The sequence below is a fragment of the Aricia agestis genome, chromosome 5 (genome assembly GCF_905147365.1).
Source record: "Aricia agestis chromosome 5, ilAriAges1.1, whole genome shotgun sequence".
NCBI classification, from domain to species: domain Eukaryota; kingdom Metazoa; phylum Arthropoda; class Insecta; order Lepidoptera; family Lycaenidae; genus Aricia; species Aricia agestis.
This window is the reverse complement of record NC_056410.1, coordinates 13,003,114-13,018,826: the sequence shown is the minus strand read 5'-3', so window position 1 is coordinate 13,018,826 and position 15,713 is coordinate 13,003,114. Positions and strand designations below refer to the sequence as shown.

General features: G+C 34.3%; 1 protein-coding gene across 2 annotated transcripts in view; it reads left to right on the top strand.

Moving 5' to 3' along the window:
• Window positions 1-13,418: 13,418 nt before the first annotated feature.
• LOC121727241 (lachesin-like) overlaps window positions 13,419-15,713 on the top strand; it is a 45,018-nt gene continuing 42,723 nt past the window's right edge. For both annotated transcript variants that reach the window (XR_006035635.1, XM_042114960.1), the window contains exon 1: window positions 13,419-13,810. Coding sequence is in view for 1 of the 2 variants with exons in the window: in XM_042114960.1 (XP_041970894.1) it covers window positions 13,699-13,810 (112 nt within the window). In the remaining variant the exon portion in view is untranslated. The remainder of the gene's footprint in view (window positions 13,811-15,713) is intronic.

Genomic DNA, 15,713 nt, shown 5'->3' with positions numbered 1-15,713 from the left:
TACTCATGCCGCATACGTAGCTTGCTTCTACCCAAAGTATTTAAAACTCTTGTCCGTGGTTGAAACACTCTTAACACTTCAAACCTTCGATAAATATCGAGATCTGATACAACGTAACGATGAAGTTTGGGCGTTTGAACATTTGTTGTTTAATCGCGTTTAGACGGATTTAATTGAAGTTCGCTCGAGGTTAATTTTGTTGTGCAGAGGCTTCCACAATATTGAAGAGCATGATTGCATAAGTTTTGATTTAGGGCTATAGTCTAGAATATTATGATACTATACGGTACTTTAACTCTTGTAATACAAATATCAGTACAAGTTTGTTCCATTTAAGTTATTGAAGTTTCTCTAGAAACGGCAGGTAGTTGTTTATAGACATAATATTAAGGCTCGATTTCTCTAAAATGAGTGGTTTATGGAGGTCTACTTTTGTTTAAGAAGAAAAATAGTTTTTTACGGTTATCAAAACAGATCGACCTACAATTTTTATCAGATGTTTTTTGTTACATTTTTCAATGTTTTTTTACAATATGATTTATATGAATATGATGTTGTTGTTATGAGGTGGGCGGTGGAAAACAACGTTTTGTTAATTATACCCGGCGGCTAAAACAAATCGCAATCAATTAACAGAGTTCAATTCTAAGATTTCGGTAAAAGGTTATTAATACATCAAACATAACCGTCTCAATTTACTAAATATTGACCTTTTGATGGTTCAGTTTTATGTAAACGGAATATAAAGACTAAACGTTTAGTTATGATGTAATAAACAAATTGTTATAAATTACAATGCTTTACCTGTTTAGAATTTTTATACATCATATTAAGAGGGCGACGTACCCCAAAAATCAAACATCGTCCTTCTCTCTTCACACTCACGCCCGTCTTTCATATGCCAGGTGAAAAAGAACGACGCGGATTCATCGCCAAATTAGTTTTTTCTCAATAACTCGATAAATATACAACATTTTCACAAACAAAAAAATTCGCTAGGTCGATCTCTCAATGATAGAATTTTATACAATGTGTTAAAATATTAACATCGTTCGATGCACGGTTACGGTAATAAATGAAAAATTCGTTTAAATTAGATGCATCTTTGTGATTTTTTTCTATCGAGAAAATTTTAAGATATCGTGTTTTTGCTCCGATCGAATTCTCGGAAATATAATGTAGTATATAATTTAAGAAAATGAAACAATTCGGGGCTTATTTTCAAGTATAAAAATGAATTATAAAATCGACACTTCAAGCCTCGTTTCCACTAAGCAACAATTCACGCGCAACATGCTGGACAACAAGTTGCCCAACATGTTGAAAGTCAGCGCGGGACTTTTGATGAAGAACGTTGTATGTCTACGCATCTACTTTACGTCAGTCGTCGCCAACATGTCGCCAGAGGAACTTGTGTTGATTTTAGTGGCAGTGGTTATAATTTTTTTATAGTATCTGTGAGCAGTATCCCATAGACGTTCATAGTTTTGGTACAGTTCGCTTAATTTGAGCACTTGTTCGTTAGACCACACTACGGACATTGTTGCGCGCGTCTCCACTTGACGACAATTGATGCAATTCTCTTTAAACAAACAACAAGCCGCGCGTCATGTTGCGCGTCAGCTGGCAACATCGCGCGCTGTTGTGCAGCGTTGCCGTACGAGCGTCACGTGTCGCACGCTAAATGTTGCCTAGTGGAGACGCGGCTTTAGGGTTAGTCGCCCCCTTAAGTAACAGGAATAACTTAATTCGATACCTAAGGTCAATATTCTTACTTCTCCATTTTGCAAAACAGTTTGGAATACGGATTTGTTATATAGGTGTAATTACAATAAACTCCGTGAGGCCGGAGGTGTAAAAATAGTTTGATTCGGCTATTTATACTGCCAGTCGATAAACGCTATTATTTGTGGAGACGAAACGAAAATACAGCGAAAATATAAAAATATTATCGTAGCGTGACGCAACTTGCATCGGCTCCCAAGGGCCGGATTTGCGAGCTTGTGTTTGCTACAATATGAACTTGTTCCACGGAAAATCCTCTGATTTTTCTAAGAAATGTACAAATTACTTTGATTTACTTGTGTTGGTCTTTATATTATAAAGATATCGTAGATACTGAATATAAAATTTGATTTTTTTAATATGTGTGATGAAGTTACACTTTAAGTTATAAGTAAATACTTTTACAAATACTTAGTTCAACGTTCTGACTAACTTAAGTCTATTTACTAATAAGTAGAGATTGCCCAATGGTCGAAATTCGACCTCAATATATATAATAATTTTATAAGATTCAGATTTCAACGCTTTTCTTTTGATATTTAATTCTATTGTCAAAATAATGACTTTATTATTTTTTCTATTTTCAATTTGACAACTAATTTGAACCATAAATAAAAGAGTACGGTCTACAATTCGTGTGACAATCAAAATCTCGTAGTGTGTGAATTATAGTGTGTGTAATGTTTTATTTGTTAAAAAATGTATGATAAAAGCATAATTTCAAAATAATGTTAGCTCGATGCACTCCTTCACCATATAAACTATAACTGTGCAAAATTTCAATCACCTACGTTTCCGCATGTTTCGTCAAAAGGGCTCCAAAGTTTTTCGCTCGCGTATTAATATATAGATATTACGAAAGAATATAAACCTAAACATCAATTATTTAAGGCATAACATTACGCAAAAAGTAAAAAACAATTTTGAGGAATTCCAAACATAGAATCACATAAAAAAACATAAAAATTGAGGAGCGGGGTGGAACCGCGACGGCCGGACCCGGTGGGGCCGTAACTTCATGCGTGGCCGCGGCCGGTAACGAGCGCTAACAAATGCCACCACCCTGGGTCCCACTTGCCAATCCCACAAATTGTCTTGATATTTGCAACCCATGGTAGCCGACCGGAAAATATTGACGTACCTTTCATTTTAGGAAGAAGAAGTTATTAATATTTAAATGTATACTAATGATTTGACAGTAATAAAAATTTCCATGCGATACAGAGTGTAACAAAACAAATATAATAGTAGCGCTGATGCTTTCACCCGCACATACTTGGTCCCAGACGTATTGACTAGTTCTTTCCTCTAGAATAGGCTGACTATGTTATGAGAATGTCGTATGTGCTTAGGCAAACATACGGACATTTAAATCTTGTACCAGGCACTACAGCATTTGAATACTGGTTACTTCGCTCTGAAATTACTGTATAAATCGTCCACAACGGATGCAAAGGCCTAGTTTTTATTATTATTAAAAGCTTTTATTTAACTTGCTCTGTATGTATGTAAGTATGTATGTTCGGGTGAAATTTTGGAATTAAAATTTGATGTAGATATATTTAACCGATTAAGCTGAAATTTTGCATACACGTTTAGTTTGGATGACAATATACGATATGGTATGTGACATCACTCTAAATCCAATATGGCCTACCATCCAAGATGGCAAAATAGTTATTTTCTATGCAGTCCTACAATATGGATATTAAATGAAAGGGCTTTTTGAGAGTAATTCGAAAATGAGTATTATGTCATTCTACTTCCAATATGGCTGCTCGTCCAAGATAGGGGAATAGTTATTTTTAAATGCACTACTGCAATATGGGTATCAAATGAAAGGGCTAATTAAGAGTAACTCGGAAACGAATGTAAGGTCATTCTACATCCATTATGGCGGCTCAGCCAAGATAGGAGAACAGTTATTTTTAAAGCACTTCTGAAATATGGGTATCGAATAAAAGGGCTCATTGAGAGTGAATTGATTGAAACGTAATAGTCAAGTCAAGTCGTGTCGTGTTGTGTCGTGACGTGACGTGACGTGATGTGTCATGTCGTGTCGTCTCGTGACGTATCGTGACATGTCACGTCGTATCATGACGTGACGTGTTGTGACGTGACATGACGTGATCTAACGTGACGTGACATGACATGACATAACGTGACGTGACATGACGTAACGTGACATGACGTGACGTGACGTGACATGACGTAACGTGACGTGACGTGACGTGACGTGACGTCAAGTCAAATGGTCAAATCCAGCCGGGCAGCCGGGTTTCTGAAAATGCCTAGTTGAATCTGGTCACTTAAATGAAATTTAACTTTTTAGTCGTGCAGAAATAATTACGTAAACGGAAATATCACAACTCACTAAATGTAATTTTTTCACGGACTTAAGTTAATCAGACTTTAAGAAATTCTTCAATCAATCGATCAAAAAAAACAAACTACAATCAAACAAACTCAGAAATAGCCAGAGGTGACTAAAAAACAAAAAATAAATTATTTAAAAAAAGTTTTTGAAAAAAAAAGCTTTTATTTAAATACTCTAAAAAGAAAATACTTAAATAAATTTCTTCTTAAATTTTTAAGTATTAAGCTATAACCTCAATATATTATACAATTTGCATGAAAATATTTGCATGATAATAAAAGCTTTTCGCGAGACTTATCAATCTATCAGTATTTAATAAATTTATTATTGAAATAAAAAATATAATAACAATTTACTCAGTTAAATAATAATTGGTACTAGTTTATTTACAAATCACGCGACAAGCTTTTATTATCATGCAAATTGTATTATAATATATTGAGGTTATTAGCTTAATACTTAAAAAATTTAAGGAGTTTGTTTTTAGAGTAAGTATTTAAATAAAAGCTTTTTTTTAAGTTTTTTGATTATAATATTTTAGTTTAGATGCTTTTACAGTGGACTCTATAATATTGGGGCGACCCTAAAGTATTATCACTTTGTGTTGTTAAAACTTATATAAATATATTATGGTTATTGTATTTAATATATAAAAATAATCATTAATAAAGCATCGAAATCACTCGGCCTCATTTCTAGAATAGCATCTGATTTTAATAATATAAAAACTTTAAAAATACTATATTGTAGCTTCGTCCGCACTCACCTAGAATATTGTTCTCAAATTTGGAACCCCAATTATCACACGTACATCGAAAGAATAGAAAAAATCCAGAAAAAATTCTTAAGACTTGTCCAATTTAAATCCAGAACTTATGTATCGAACTACTTATCGCGTTGTAAAAAATTTCATATTCTTCCACTATTTGAGCGCAGAAAAATTGCCGACATAGTTCTCCTATTTAAACTTCTCAACGGCATCATAGATTGTCCCGAACTCGTTGAAAAATTTAGCATCAGTGTCCCATCAGCGTCACTTAGACGTCATCAACTTCTGTACGTTCCCCCAGTATCAACAAACTATCGTCGAAACTCCTATGTTTTTAGATCCAGTAGAACGTATAATGAGATTACTCGGAGCACAGAACTAGACTTATTCTGTACCAGTATTGGTAGAGTAAAGAAGAACCTTAGCGACCCCTTTTTTAAATAAATTAATATCATATACAATATTATTATGTAAGTATTATGTTCTTTGTTTGCTGTTTGTTTCTTTGTTTAACTTCTCTAGCGTATTTTATGTGTGTGAAAACTTGTATTTGGCCTTCCTGTGTTATTTTAAAACTACTTGTTACTCTAGCTGTAAGTTTTCCTAAATAAATAAAAATAAAATAAAATAAAAAATAAAAATATGAATACACAAAAATGAATAAACAACAAATAATTGAATAAAATGTTTTGCTAATAGATAAGTTGAAACAGAACATAGGAATTCAAGTAAGAACGGAGCGTCAACATTTCCTAGTCGCTTCAAAAATAGGCGCGCTAATGATTTAAAAACGACCATAATTGGCAGGCAGACTCAATTAAGCAACAAGGGTCTATTTAAAAACCGGCGACGTGTCTTGGTCCCGGAATAGCTGGAGCTGGGAATGCATTAATCACTAATGTGCCAGTTTAATACCGGTTGACGGTTTTGAGAGGCGTGCAGATATTCGGGTAATATGTCAGAGAGCCACGACGTCACATCCCTTTGTGTCGCGCTGCTGCCCAAACTGTGCCGATTTAATGCCACGCCGTTAACTAAGTCCAATTGTCTCTGTATACCAGTCATATGTCACACGTTATTGTAAAATGCAATTATAATTGCTAGTTAACCAACTTAAAATTTAATTTGTTATTATTTTTAGCAATATTCCGCGAAACAAACTTCCACCTTTAAGTAAATGAGTGAGTGTACGCATAGGCATGCGTACAGCACCTCCCTCCTCCCACACTACCTATGCGTACACTCGCATGCAAGAACCTGCAAACACCACCACCACACAAGCAATAATGTTGGCAAATCCGTGCAAGTTAAGTCTGACTTAACGGACGTTGTTCGTAGAGTCCACATCCTGAGGATGCTCCGGTGTTGGGGCGAAACGCGCGTCGAGGTTTTCAACCCGCATGCTGGTGAGGGGCCTTGCACGGATTTGCCAACATTATTGCTTGTGTGGTGGTGGTGTTTGCAGGTTCTTGCATGCGACTGTACGCATAGGTAGTGTGGGAGGAGGGAGGTGCTGTACGCATGCATATGCGTACACTCACTCATTTACTTAAAGGTGGAAGTTTATTTCGCGGAATATTGCTAAAAATAATAACAAATTAAATTTTAAGCTATGGATTTCCGCAAAGTAACGCCCGATTCCATTAACTAGTTAATCAACTTCCAGGAAGGAAGATTCTGTGTTTGGTTGTATGGTGTGGTAGCTCTTAATGCCATTTCAGGACTCAAAATGATAATAAAAGACCTAATGTAGCAAAAAGCTTTCGTACTCAGAGAATACAAGTAAATAAATGGATTGATAATCTTCAGTAAAAGGACTGATTCTGTAACCGCTTACATAGTTTGGGCTTTGTACACGACAAAGGTCTTTTAATCCATAAATAAATACTGGTCTATAATTTCATTAAAAAGAAGCTTTCGGAATTTTATTTGTAGTTTCTTTAATGCGTTACCGTGAAAAGGAAGCGGATAATGATAATAGTGGTTTACAAGGAAATTTCTTGTGACGGTTTTATATAAAACCCTTTTACTTATAAGTAATCTCAATTGATTACTGATTTGTCCTATGAAATTAAAATACTTTCTTGTTACGGTTTTATATAAAACCCTTTTACTTATAAGTAATCTCAATTGATTACTGATTTGTCCTTTGAAATTAAAATAATGTATTTACAGAACGAAACATCGCGTTACATCTAGTTAGCCGGCAAGATACCTGCAGCTCTTCTAATGTTGCGAGTGTCCATGGGCGGTAGCTGTTGCTTTCCATCAGGTGACCCGTTTGCTCTTTGCTCCCTTATTTAAAAAAAAATCAATAGTGAATAAGGCATACGCAAATGTTGAATCACAGGCCGCTACTGGCACATACAGTAAATTTACGTGCGCCCGTCTTTTTTCACTCTGAAACTTTTTGTTTGTCTATGTTGGTGCTGCAATCTAGCGTCAAAGCAGTAGTATGTCCTATATCTACTACGCTTTTCTATGACATTGAAAGGTCAAGTGAGATGCTCTCAAAATAAGCAGCGGAGCATTCGGATTGACAATCAATTCTCCATAATTGCCCAAAATTTGCTTTGTAATAAAGTTTTAAGCCCGAGATTACTTCGAATGTTCTGGTATCATCACGTCTCACACAAAGGATCTTTAATAACTTGACTTCTAAGCCTTCTAATTATTATTTTAATAAATATCTATAAAGAGAATAAACAGTATAGGAAGAAGTAATTGGAGAGGTTTAAAACGCCAAGTACTATTGAGCCTTACTTTTCTACAATCACTAAAATATAAACATTCCGATTGTAAGATGTAATAATATAACGTAAGTACCACCTGACACACAAATGAACGCGTGGCGTTTCTTGTTATTAGAAATTATATAAAATAATAAAAATAATATATCTTTTTGTTCAAAATGGGTATCATGATACCCATTTTGAAAGTCGAACGAAGAAACTACGTTGCCTACCACCGGTTCGGGAATTTCGAGAATTAAGTGAAGCTTGGAATTTTTTTAATTTACCAACTAGGTGGGACGACCAGACGTGAGACGACGGTCTCCGTTTAGTTGCGGGTCCATGTTGAGATCGGACATATTGACGTTAATTGATAGAGGGTTATGTTCAGCATTGGATTACATTTTAAAGAGACAACAGGTTGATTAGATTAATGTGTTGCTTCTGATTTTTATGAAATGTAGTCGATAGTTTTATGAAATGCAGGCAAGACGAGCGCGAGACAGAGCGGAGGCGCAGGAGCGATTTATTAATCCAAAGAAGAATTCTACATGCTACTTTATACAATAATGTGAGAATACTTATATGTTTTTTGTGAAAATAATAGCAAGGTTCACGACGTAGCACATTCTAGTACACCGTAACCTGCTCGTTATGTACTAAAGATAATATGATTAAAGTGTGAGAATAAGGGTAGAGGCTATTGTGAACCATGTTTTAATAGTTCAGATCACTTTCAAATTCAAATATTCAAATATCTGAAGGAAATTTTCTAGATTTAGAAAAAAATCTCCTTGCTAATTTTCTTGAGTATTGTTTTCTAATTAATTAATTATTTCTTAATTATACCGACTGCCGATATGTGCCGGTATTGGGTAATTGGGATATAATAATTACAATTTAGGCCTGTTTTTTATTTAAAACTAGCTGTCCCGGCAAAGGTTTCTTTATTTCGCCCGTATTATTTTATTGAAGTGGCTAAATAAGTATGTCACTATGGCAACGTCCATCGCTATCCCGTCGCACAAACAATGGTCGCCGTCAGTCTCGAGTTGTAATAATTTACCATTATGTATTCAACAAATACACTTATCAATATATTAAGTACCCAGTAGCCGATTCTCAGACCCACTGAATATGCATATAAAATTTGGTTAAAATCAGTGAAGCCGTTTCGAATATGCACAATGTTAGGCCGCGTACTCCTTGTACGCGGCCTAACATTGTGACACGAGAATTTTTTATATAAAATGTAATATATTTTGATTGCTTTAAATGAGTCGGAAACGTAACTGTATTGTTGAGCTTAATTTTAAATTATTTATATTTAGCGGTTTTTTTAAAGCACGTCGAAGCAGGATAGCATTTAAATGTTTTAGGTTTATCACATTCTCCATGGAATAATAGTAGAGTAAGTCCATTCCGAAATGTCAAAAGTCGAGAAGACTCGGTAATAAAATTTTTATAATGTCCCAAGTGTACCGTCGTTACAGTAAGTTTACACGGTCGAAGCTTTTTTAATAGTAATGTAATAGCCATTTCTTTGTAGCTTTCACTAAAATCTACCTACTTACACAAAAATAACTAAAAACCACACATTTTATATAGATTGGAATAAAAAATTTCACTACGATTTTATTACAACAAAAAGGCATTACACAAAATCGATTACATGTACGCGAATGTGAATTTCCCGATTGTCCGTCAATGACGTGAAATCTAAATATTAATGGTATTTCTAAGGCTAGAGGGAAATACTTCATTTCGTAGAACGAATTTCCACGGCGCCGCTAGGCCGGTCACTGTGTACTTGGAAACCAATAAATAATACACACTTTTTGTAACTTTATGTTTTCACTGAAACGTTTAAAATTAGCTTTATAATTAGCGTTGTCGTTATGTATCCATTAGGTACTGCAGTCAGCAACCAAGGAAAACCAAGGATTGCAATCCAGAGACACGGATCCTATAATCCGTAGGATCCGGCATCATTTTACGGTTAGCATATCCGGTGCTTGCAATTTTTGATGATGGTCTAACGGAGTGGCTCCTATAAAGATTTAAAAAAGCTTTTTAGACATTATTTATTATTAGGCTCTTCGGCTTGTACTTTGTTATTTTACCTTTTGGTGTGTTCCAAATTGTAGGTCAATAAATTATAAGATAATAGATAGTTTGTGGCCAAACTTCTCCGAAACGGCTGGATTAATTAAAACTTTGAGTACTTCCAAGAATCGACCAAATTTTTTTCTTGACCGAAAGAACGTAAATGGCAAAACATGTTTGCTATTATTTTTAATATAAAATTAATTTCTTTTGAAAGTAAAAATTACAAATCTACACTTAATATTATAAAGCGGAAGAGTTTGTTAGTTTGTTTGTTTGTTTGTTTGAACGCGCTAATCTCAGGAACTACTGGTCCGATTTGAAAAATTATTTCAGTAGTAGATAGCCCATTTATCGAGGAAGGCTATAGGCTATATTTTATCACGCTGATACTAATAGCGAAGAAACAGAGGAAAGTGTGAAAAAAACGGGGGGAAATTATTTGAAAGGGCTTATTTAAACGCGCTAATCTCAGGAACTACTGGTCCGATTTCAAAAATTCTTTCCGTGTTAGATAGCGTATTTATCGAGAAAGGCTATAGGTTATATTTTATCGCGCTAAAACTAATAGGACCGAAGAAATAGAGGAAAGTATAGTAAAAACGGGAGAAATTATTTGAAATGGCTAATTTGAACGCGCTAATCTCAGGAACTACTGGTCCGATTTGAAAAAATTTTTCAGTGTCAGATAGCCCATTTATTGAGAAAGGCTATAGGCTACATTTTATCACGCTAAGACTAATGAGAGCGAAGAAATAGAGGAAAATGTGAAAAAACACCGGGGAAATTATTTGAAAGGGCTTGTCTCACGAACTACTGGAGAAATTTTTCTGTTATTTGGCATAGAAACAGGACCAGTAGGGTCCGATTTAAAAAAATCTTTCAGTGTTAGATAGCCCATTTATCGAGGAAGGCTATAGGTTATATTTTATCACGCTAACACTAATAGAAACGAAGAAATAGAGGAAAATGTGAAAAAACACCGGGGAAATTATTTGAAAGGGCTTATCTCACGAACTACTGGAGAAATTTTTCTGTTATTTGGCACAGATAAGAAGTAGACCACGTGAAGGATCATAGGCTATTTTTTGTGGACAAATTTGTCTGTGAAATATCTAATTTACGCGGGCGAAGCTGCGCGGAACGTTATATTTCGAGTGGTCACGACATCACGCGTAAACGGCTAGACCCATTTTGCTGAAATTTGGTATAAAGATACTTTGAGTCCCGAAAAAGAACATAGGATACATTTTGTCCCGGAAAAATGTACGGTTACTGCACAATATACTTTTATGATTTGCGCGTAAACTATTCAATCTATTTTGATGGAATTTGGTATGGAGATACTTTGAGTCTCGGGAAACGAGAAGGAATACTAATTTTGTCCCGGAAAATGTACGGTTCCCGCACAATAAACTTTATGATTATCGCCTTAACTATTCAATCTATTGTGATGAAATTTGGTATGGCAATACTTTGAGTCTCGGGAAAGGACAAGGGATACTTTTTATCCCGGAAAATATACGGTTCCCGCACAATAAACTCTTATGATTCTCGCCTAAACTATTTAATCTATTTTGATGAAATTTGGCATGGAGATTGGAGATACTAATTTGAATCTGAGACAAGGAATGTTTTTGTTTCGGAAAAATGTGCGGTTCCCACACAATATACTTTCTGATTTGCGCGTAAACGACTCAATTGATGTACGGGAACAACTATAAACTAAAGTCCACGCGGACGAAGTCGCGGGCAACAGCTAGTATTTTAATAATAATCAGAGGCACCAAGAACCTAGAATTTTTTATTATTTTTAGTATCTCTTAAATTCTTAAATAACAACTCGTAACATGGTTTCTCTACCATTTAATATAGTTTTGTCACTTAGTTATGAAATGTTATACGATAGACTTAAAGGGCTTCGAAATAGGAATGCTTTCGAGTCAGTCATTGATTGTAAACATTTCCAGGTGGAGTATTGGATTACACCGCAAGTGCACCGCACGTCCGACGAAGCCACCTAAGTACCACCCTACTTTAAGATTTCCATTAAAAGATTACCTGAGATCAATAGAAGGCCGAACTAACCACATTGTCTTCAAGTAAACATATCAGCTATATTATTAACAACAATTTAAAAAAAAACTGTAATGCTTTCCGACGTGGATTCGTCACTTCGACATAGAAAATCATAAAATCTATACTAATATTATAAATGCGAAAGTATCTCTGTCTGTCTGTCTGTCTGTCTCGCTTTCACGCCAAATCTACCGAACCGATTGTAATTAAATTTTATATACAGATAGTCTAAAGCCTGAGAAAGGACATAGGCTACTTTTTTACTGGAAAAAAGGGTTGTAAGGGGGTGAAAATACGAAAATTTGTTACATCGCGCTAACGCTTGCCCAACATCTTTCTATAAGAGGTGGTATCATCATATTTTTTTTTTCGATTTTTTCGATTGCTATTTCTTTTATACGTTATTTAATAAGTCAGTACTTTATATTATATAATATATACAGTGACGTAACCTTAAACCTATCAATGATAAATAGTTTATGGGTAAAGTTGTGTAATTGGGGGGCTAAATAAGCTTTAAAATTTGGCATAATATGTAAAGTTTAATTTAAAAAATGAAATATTATGTGCACACTGCACAGCTGTTTTGATTAAAGGGGTACCAGGGTTTTTTTTATAAAATCTTTTGACACCAATTTTGTTGACATCGCGCGCTATAAACTGAAGTCCACGCGGACGAAGTCGCGGGCAACAGCTAGTAATAAAATAAATTGATTAATGTGTAATATAAAATACTGTATAAGATAGTTTTATTCACGAAAAAAATCAATTCCCTGTTGCATCGTGACAAAACATTGAATGAGACAAACAGACAAGGACAAAATATTATATTAGCTTATTCATTCATGACTTATTCATTTTGTAAGTTTTTTATTAGTTGCTAGTGGCAAAAGAAATAAAGTTTCGTGATAGTATTTTGCATATTTCTGTGCAATAACAAAACTGAGATCACATAATCCTATATTAAATCTCTGGCTCTACTTACTTTTATAACAGCAACAGAATGTAGAGATTTTCGATAAAACTTCTAGACTGGGTTAGTGTTATGATGAATGAGGCGTTCTCGTGATTAATAAAGTTAACTTAACAGAACTTTGTAGCTGAAATATTGTGATGGTATAAAATATCACTAACTCCTAAAGTAATAATAATACGTATTTAATTAAAATATACTTATTGATGCTTAGAAAAAAAACCTGTATTTTTTCAATAAGTTTAAGGACTAGGACTGCGTGAGTTTACTTGCTGTAAATATTGTGTAAGCCGTTAAGGCTCGTGCCATTTAAAATAAGTACAATTAGTAGACTATTAAACCGAAATATTACACAGTCAAGCTTTCAGGTTAAATAAATAAACCCTTTTTATTGCATCATAAAAAAAAGAAAAACATTTTAATATACCGCGCAAAAATGAACGACTACGTGCATAATACCTGAAGCATGATAATACGTGGAGTATGGAAGTTTATGTCGTGGTTTCTGTGAAAGAGAAAGCCTCATCGAAAGGGGAGGCGCTTCGGCTTGGCCGTCTGATGTGTCAGTTGGTTCGCACCGCGCCAGTAGTTCGCAAGTTCTCAGGGCGGCCAGTCGCGAGCCCCACGCACCGCGCGCCAAACTTTTCACGGGACTTGGCAAAGTATTTTACGATACTTGAACACCCCTTAATCACTATCTCGCGTGTGCCAGACGCAGTATAATCGTTTATGATACACCAGAATGATTTAAAACCGTTTTTTGAAAAAGATGCCACGATTTTCTTTGGGTTTTCAAACTTGATGTTAATGTTGTTTTAATTATTGTAATGAGGGTTGAATTGATGATGGATCTACCTTAGGGCCCGTAAATATCCATATGATAACAATGACGTATCTACTAAATTTAAGTGTTACTTTTGTCGTAAAAATGTTCCTAGCCCTACTCTACCTGGACTTGCTGTTCACGAGGTCTACATTTGCAAACACATGTAAGTATATTAAATGTAATAAATAAATCATGTTTAAGGTAGATTTATTGTTTTGTATACAAAACGCTTTCTTTTGTAAATAAAGTAAGAAAGTACCTAAAAGTTTTCTATTTACTTCACACTCTTCACTCCATAGAAAGTAGAGAAGAGACATCATTAATAATATTAATGAAGATATGAGTAGATGAACCACGTTACAATTTGAAAACTGACGTTTTTTTGCATATAAGGAGGCTTTAGGACCGGAAGAATTTAAAATAAAATATAGAAGCTATATACATAGATTCTATATTAGCCAGAATAAATAATAACGTAGTTAAGTTGCAAATTATAAGGGAAAATATGAGAACTTGCTCTTATATTGTAAAATATTAGTTATCCGGTTCATTCACTCATGTCTTCATCATTATCATTATTATAAAAGTTATATTATGTATATTTTACTGTTTGTTATATTTAAAAATTTTTGCAAACAGTAAAATATACATGGACGACGATGTAACATAAACACTAGAACTTAACATACATTAGTAATAATAAAATAACGAAATCCATACTAGATTCTTGATAGCGAAATAAAAAATAACGTTCCTTTGTTTAATACTCGTAATGCCTCGTAGCGAGGGTAATGTAGCAATTTTCATGCACTCCAACTACCCTCTATTTCGATGCATTCAAGTTATTCATGGAGAGCTTGATAAAAATTGTTAGTGCGAGCTCGAAAATTCAGTCCACGATAGACAGACCATGTGCTTCGCGAGACGTTATGCTTGTGTAGAATTCTGCTCCACGTTAAATAAATATGAAGCCAAAGAGATGTAAACAAAATATCAATAATACATGTGTGTTCTTGATATTTGGTTACTATTAGAAACAAGTGTACACTTCTTTCTAAATCAATATTGATGAAATTGGTTGCTTATATTATAGAGTACGTACGTACTAATAATGTAAGCTACCAATTTAACTAAAATTGTGTTCAATTTTACGAGTGCCTGTCATCAATCATCATGCTTCATGTAACCTAAAAATGTAACTGCTGTAGCCACTAAGTGTGTCGAATATCGAGTGAGAAAAAATATTTTTCTGTTGAGCCTGTAGTCAGTAGACAGAGCTTTTATTGTGTGCTTTATTCTAAAGCTGTAACATTTCATTTGTATTCAATCATCACTTTCGAAGTAAGCCGAGAGAAATGCCACAGGCAAAACACATTTGCCTTTTAATAAATCAAAGAGATTTGTCTCCCAGACACAGTGGATGTGAACACGATTGATGCTCAGGTGAGACGAAGCAAGTAGAGTTTTTCGTTACTCTAACTAATAACTATGTGTTCTATTAATAATTATATTATTTCCTTACATCAATATTCTGAAAAAAAAGTTTAAAATGTATGAAGTTTTAAGTGATGATTGAATACATTTCATTTGTATTTAATCATCACTTTTGAAGTAAGCCGAGAGAAATGCCACAGGCAAACACATTTGCCTTTTAATAAATCAGAGAGTTTTGTCTCCCAGACACAGTGGATGTGAACACGATTGATGCTCAGGTGAGACGAAGAAAGTAGAGTTTTTCGTTACTCTAACTAATAACTATGTGTTCTATTAATAATAATGTTATTTCGTTACATCAATATTAAAAAAAAATGTTTAAAATGTATGAACGTGTATCTTTGTTATATCTTCACGCAATAACTATAACTAAACGGATTTTAAATAAATTAAGCATCGTATTAGTTTAGGCTCCGGATTAGTGCGTTGAATATTTTTTGTTCCAAAAAGAACTTATCTTGGTTTGATCGCAAAGGTTTCGCAAGTCAAATCTATGTTTTATCAATAAAGGTTTCATTATAATATTTTTAACATTATAATAAAGGTAACATTAACAATAGTTTTTAAACATC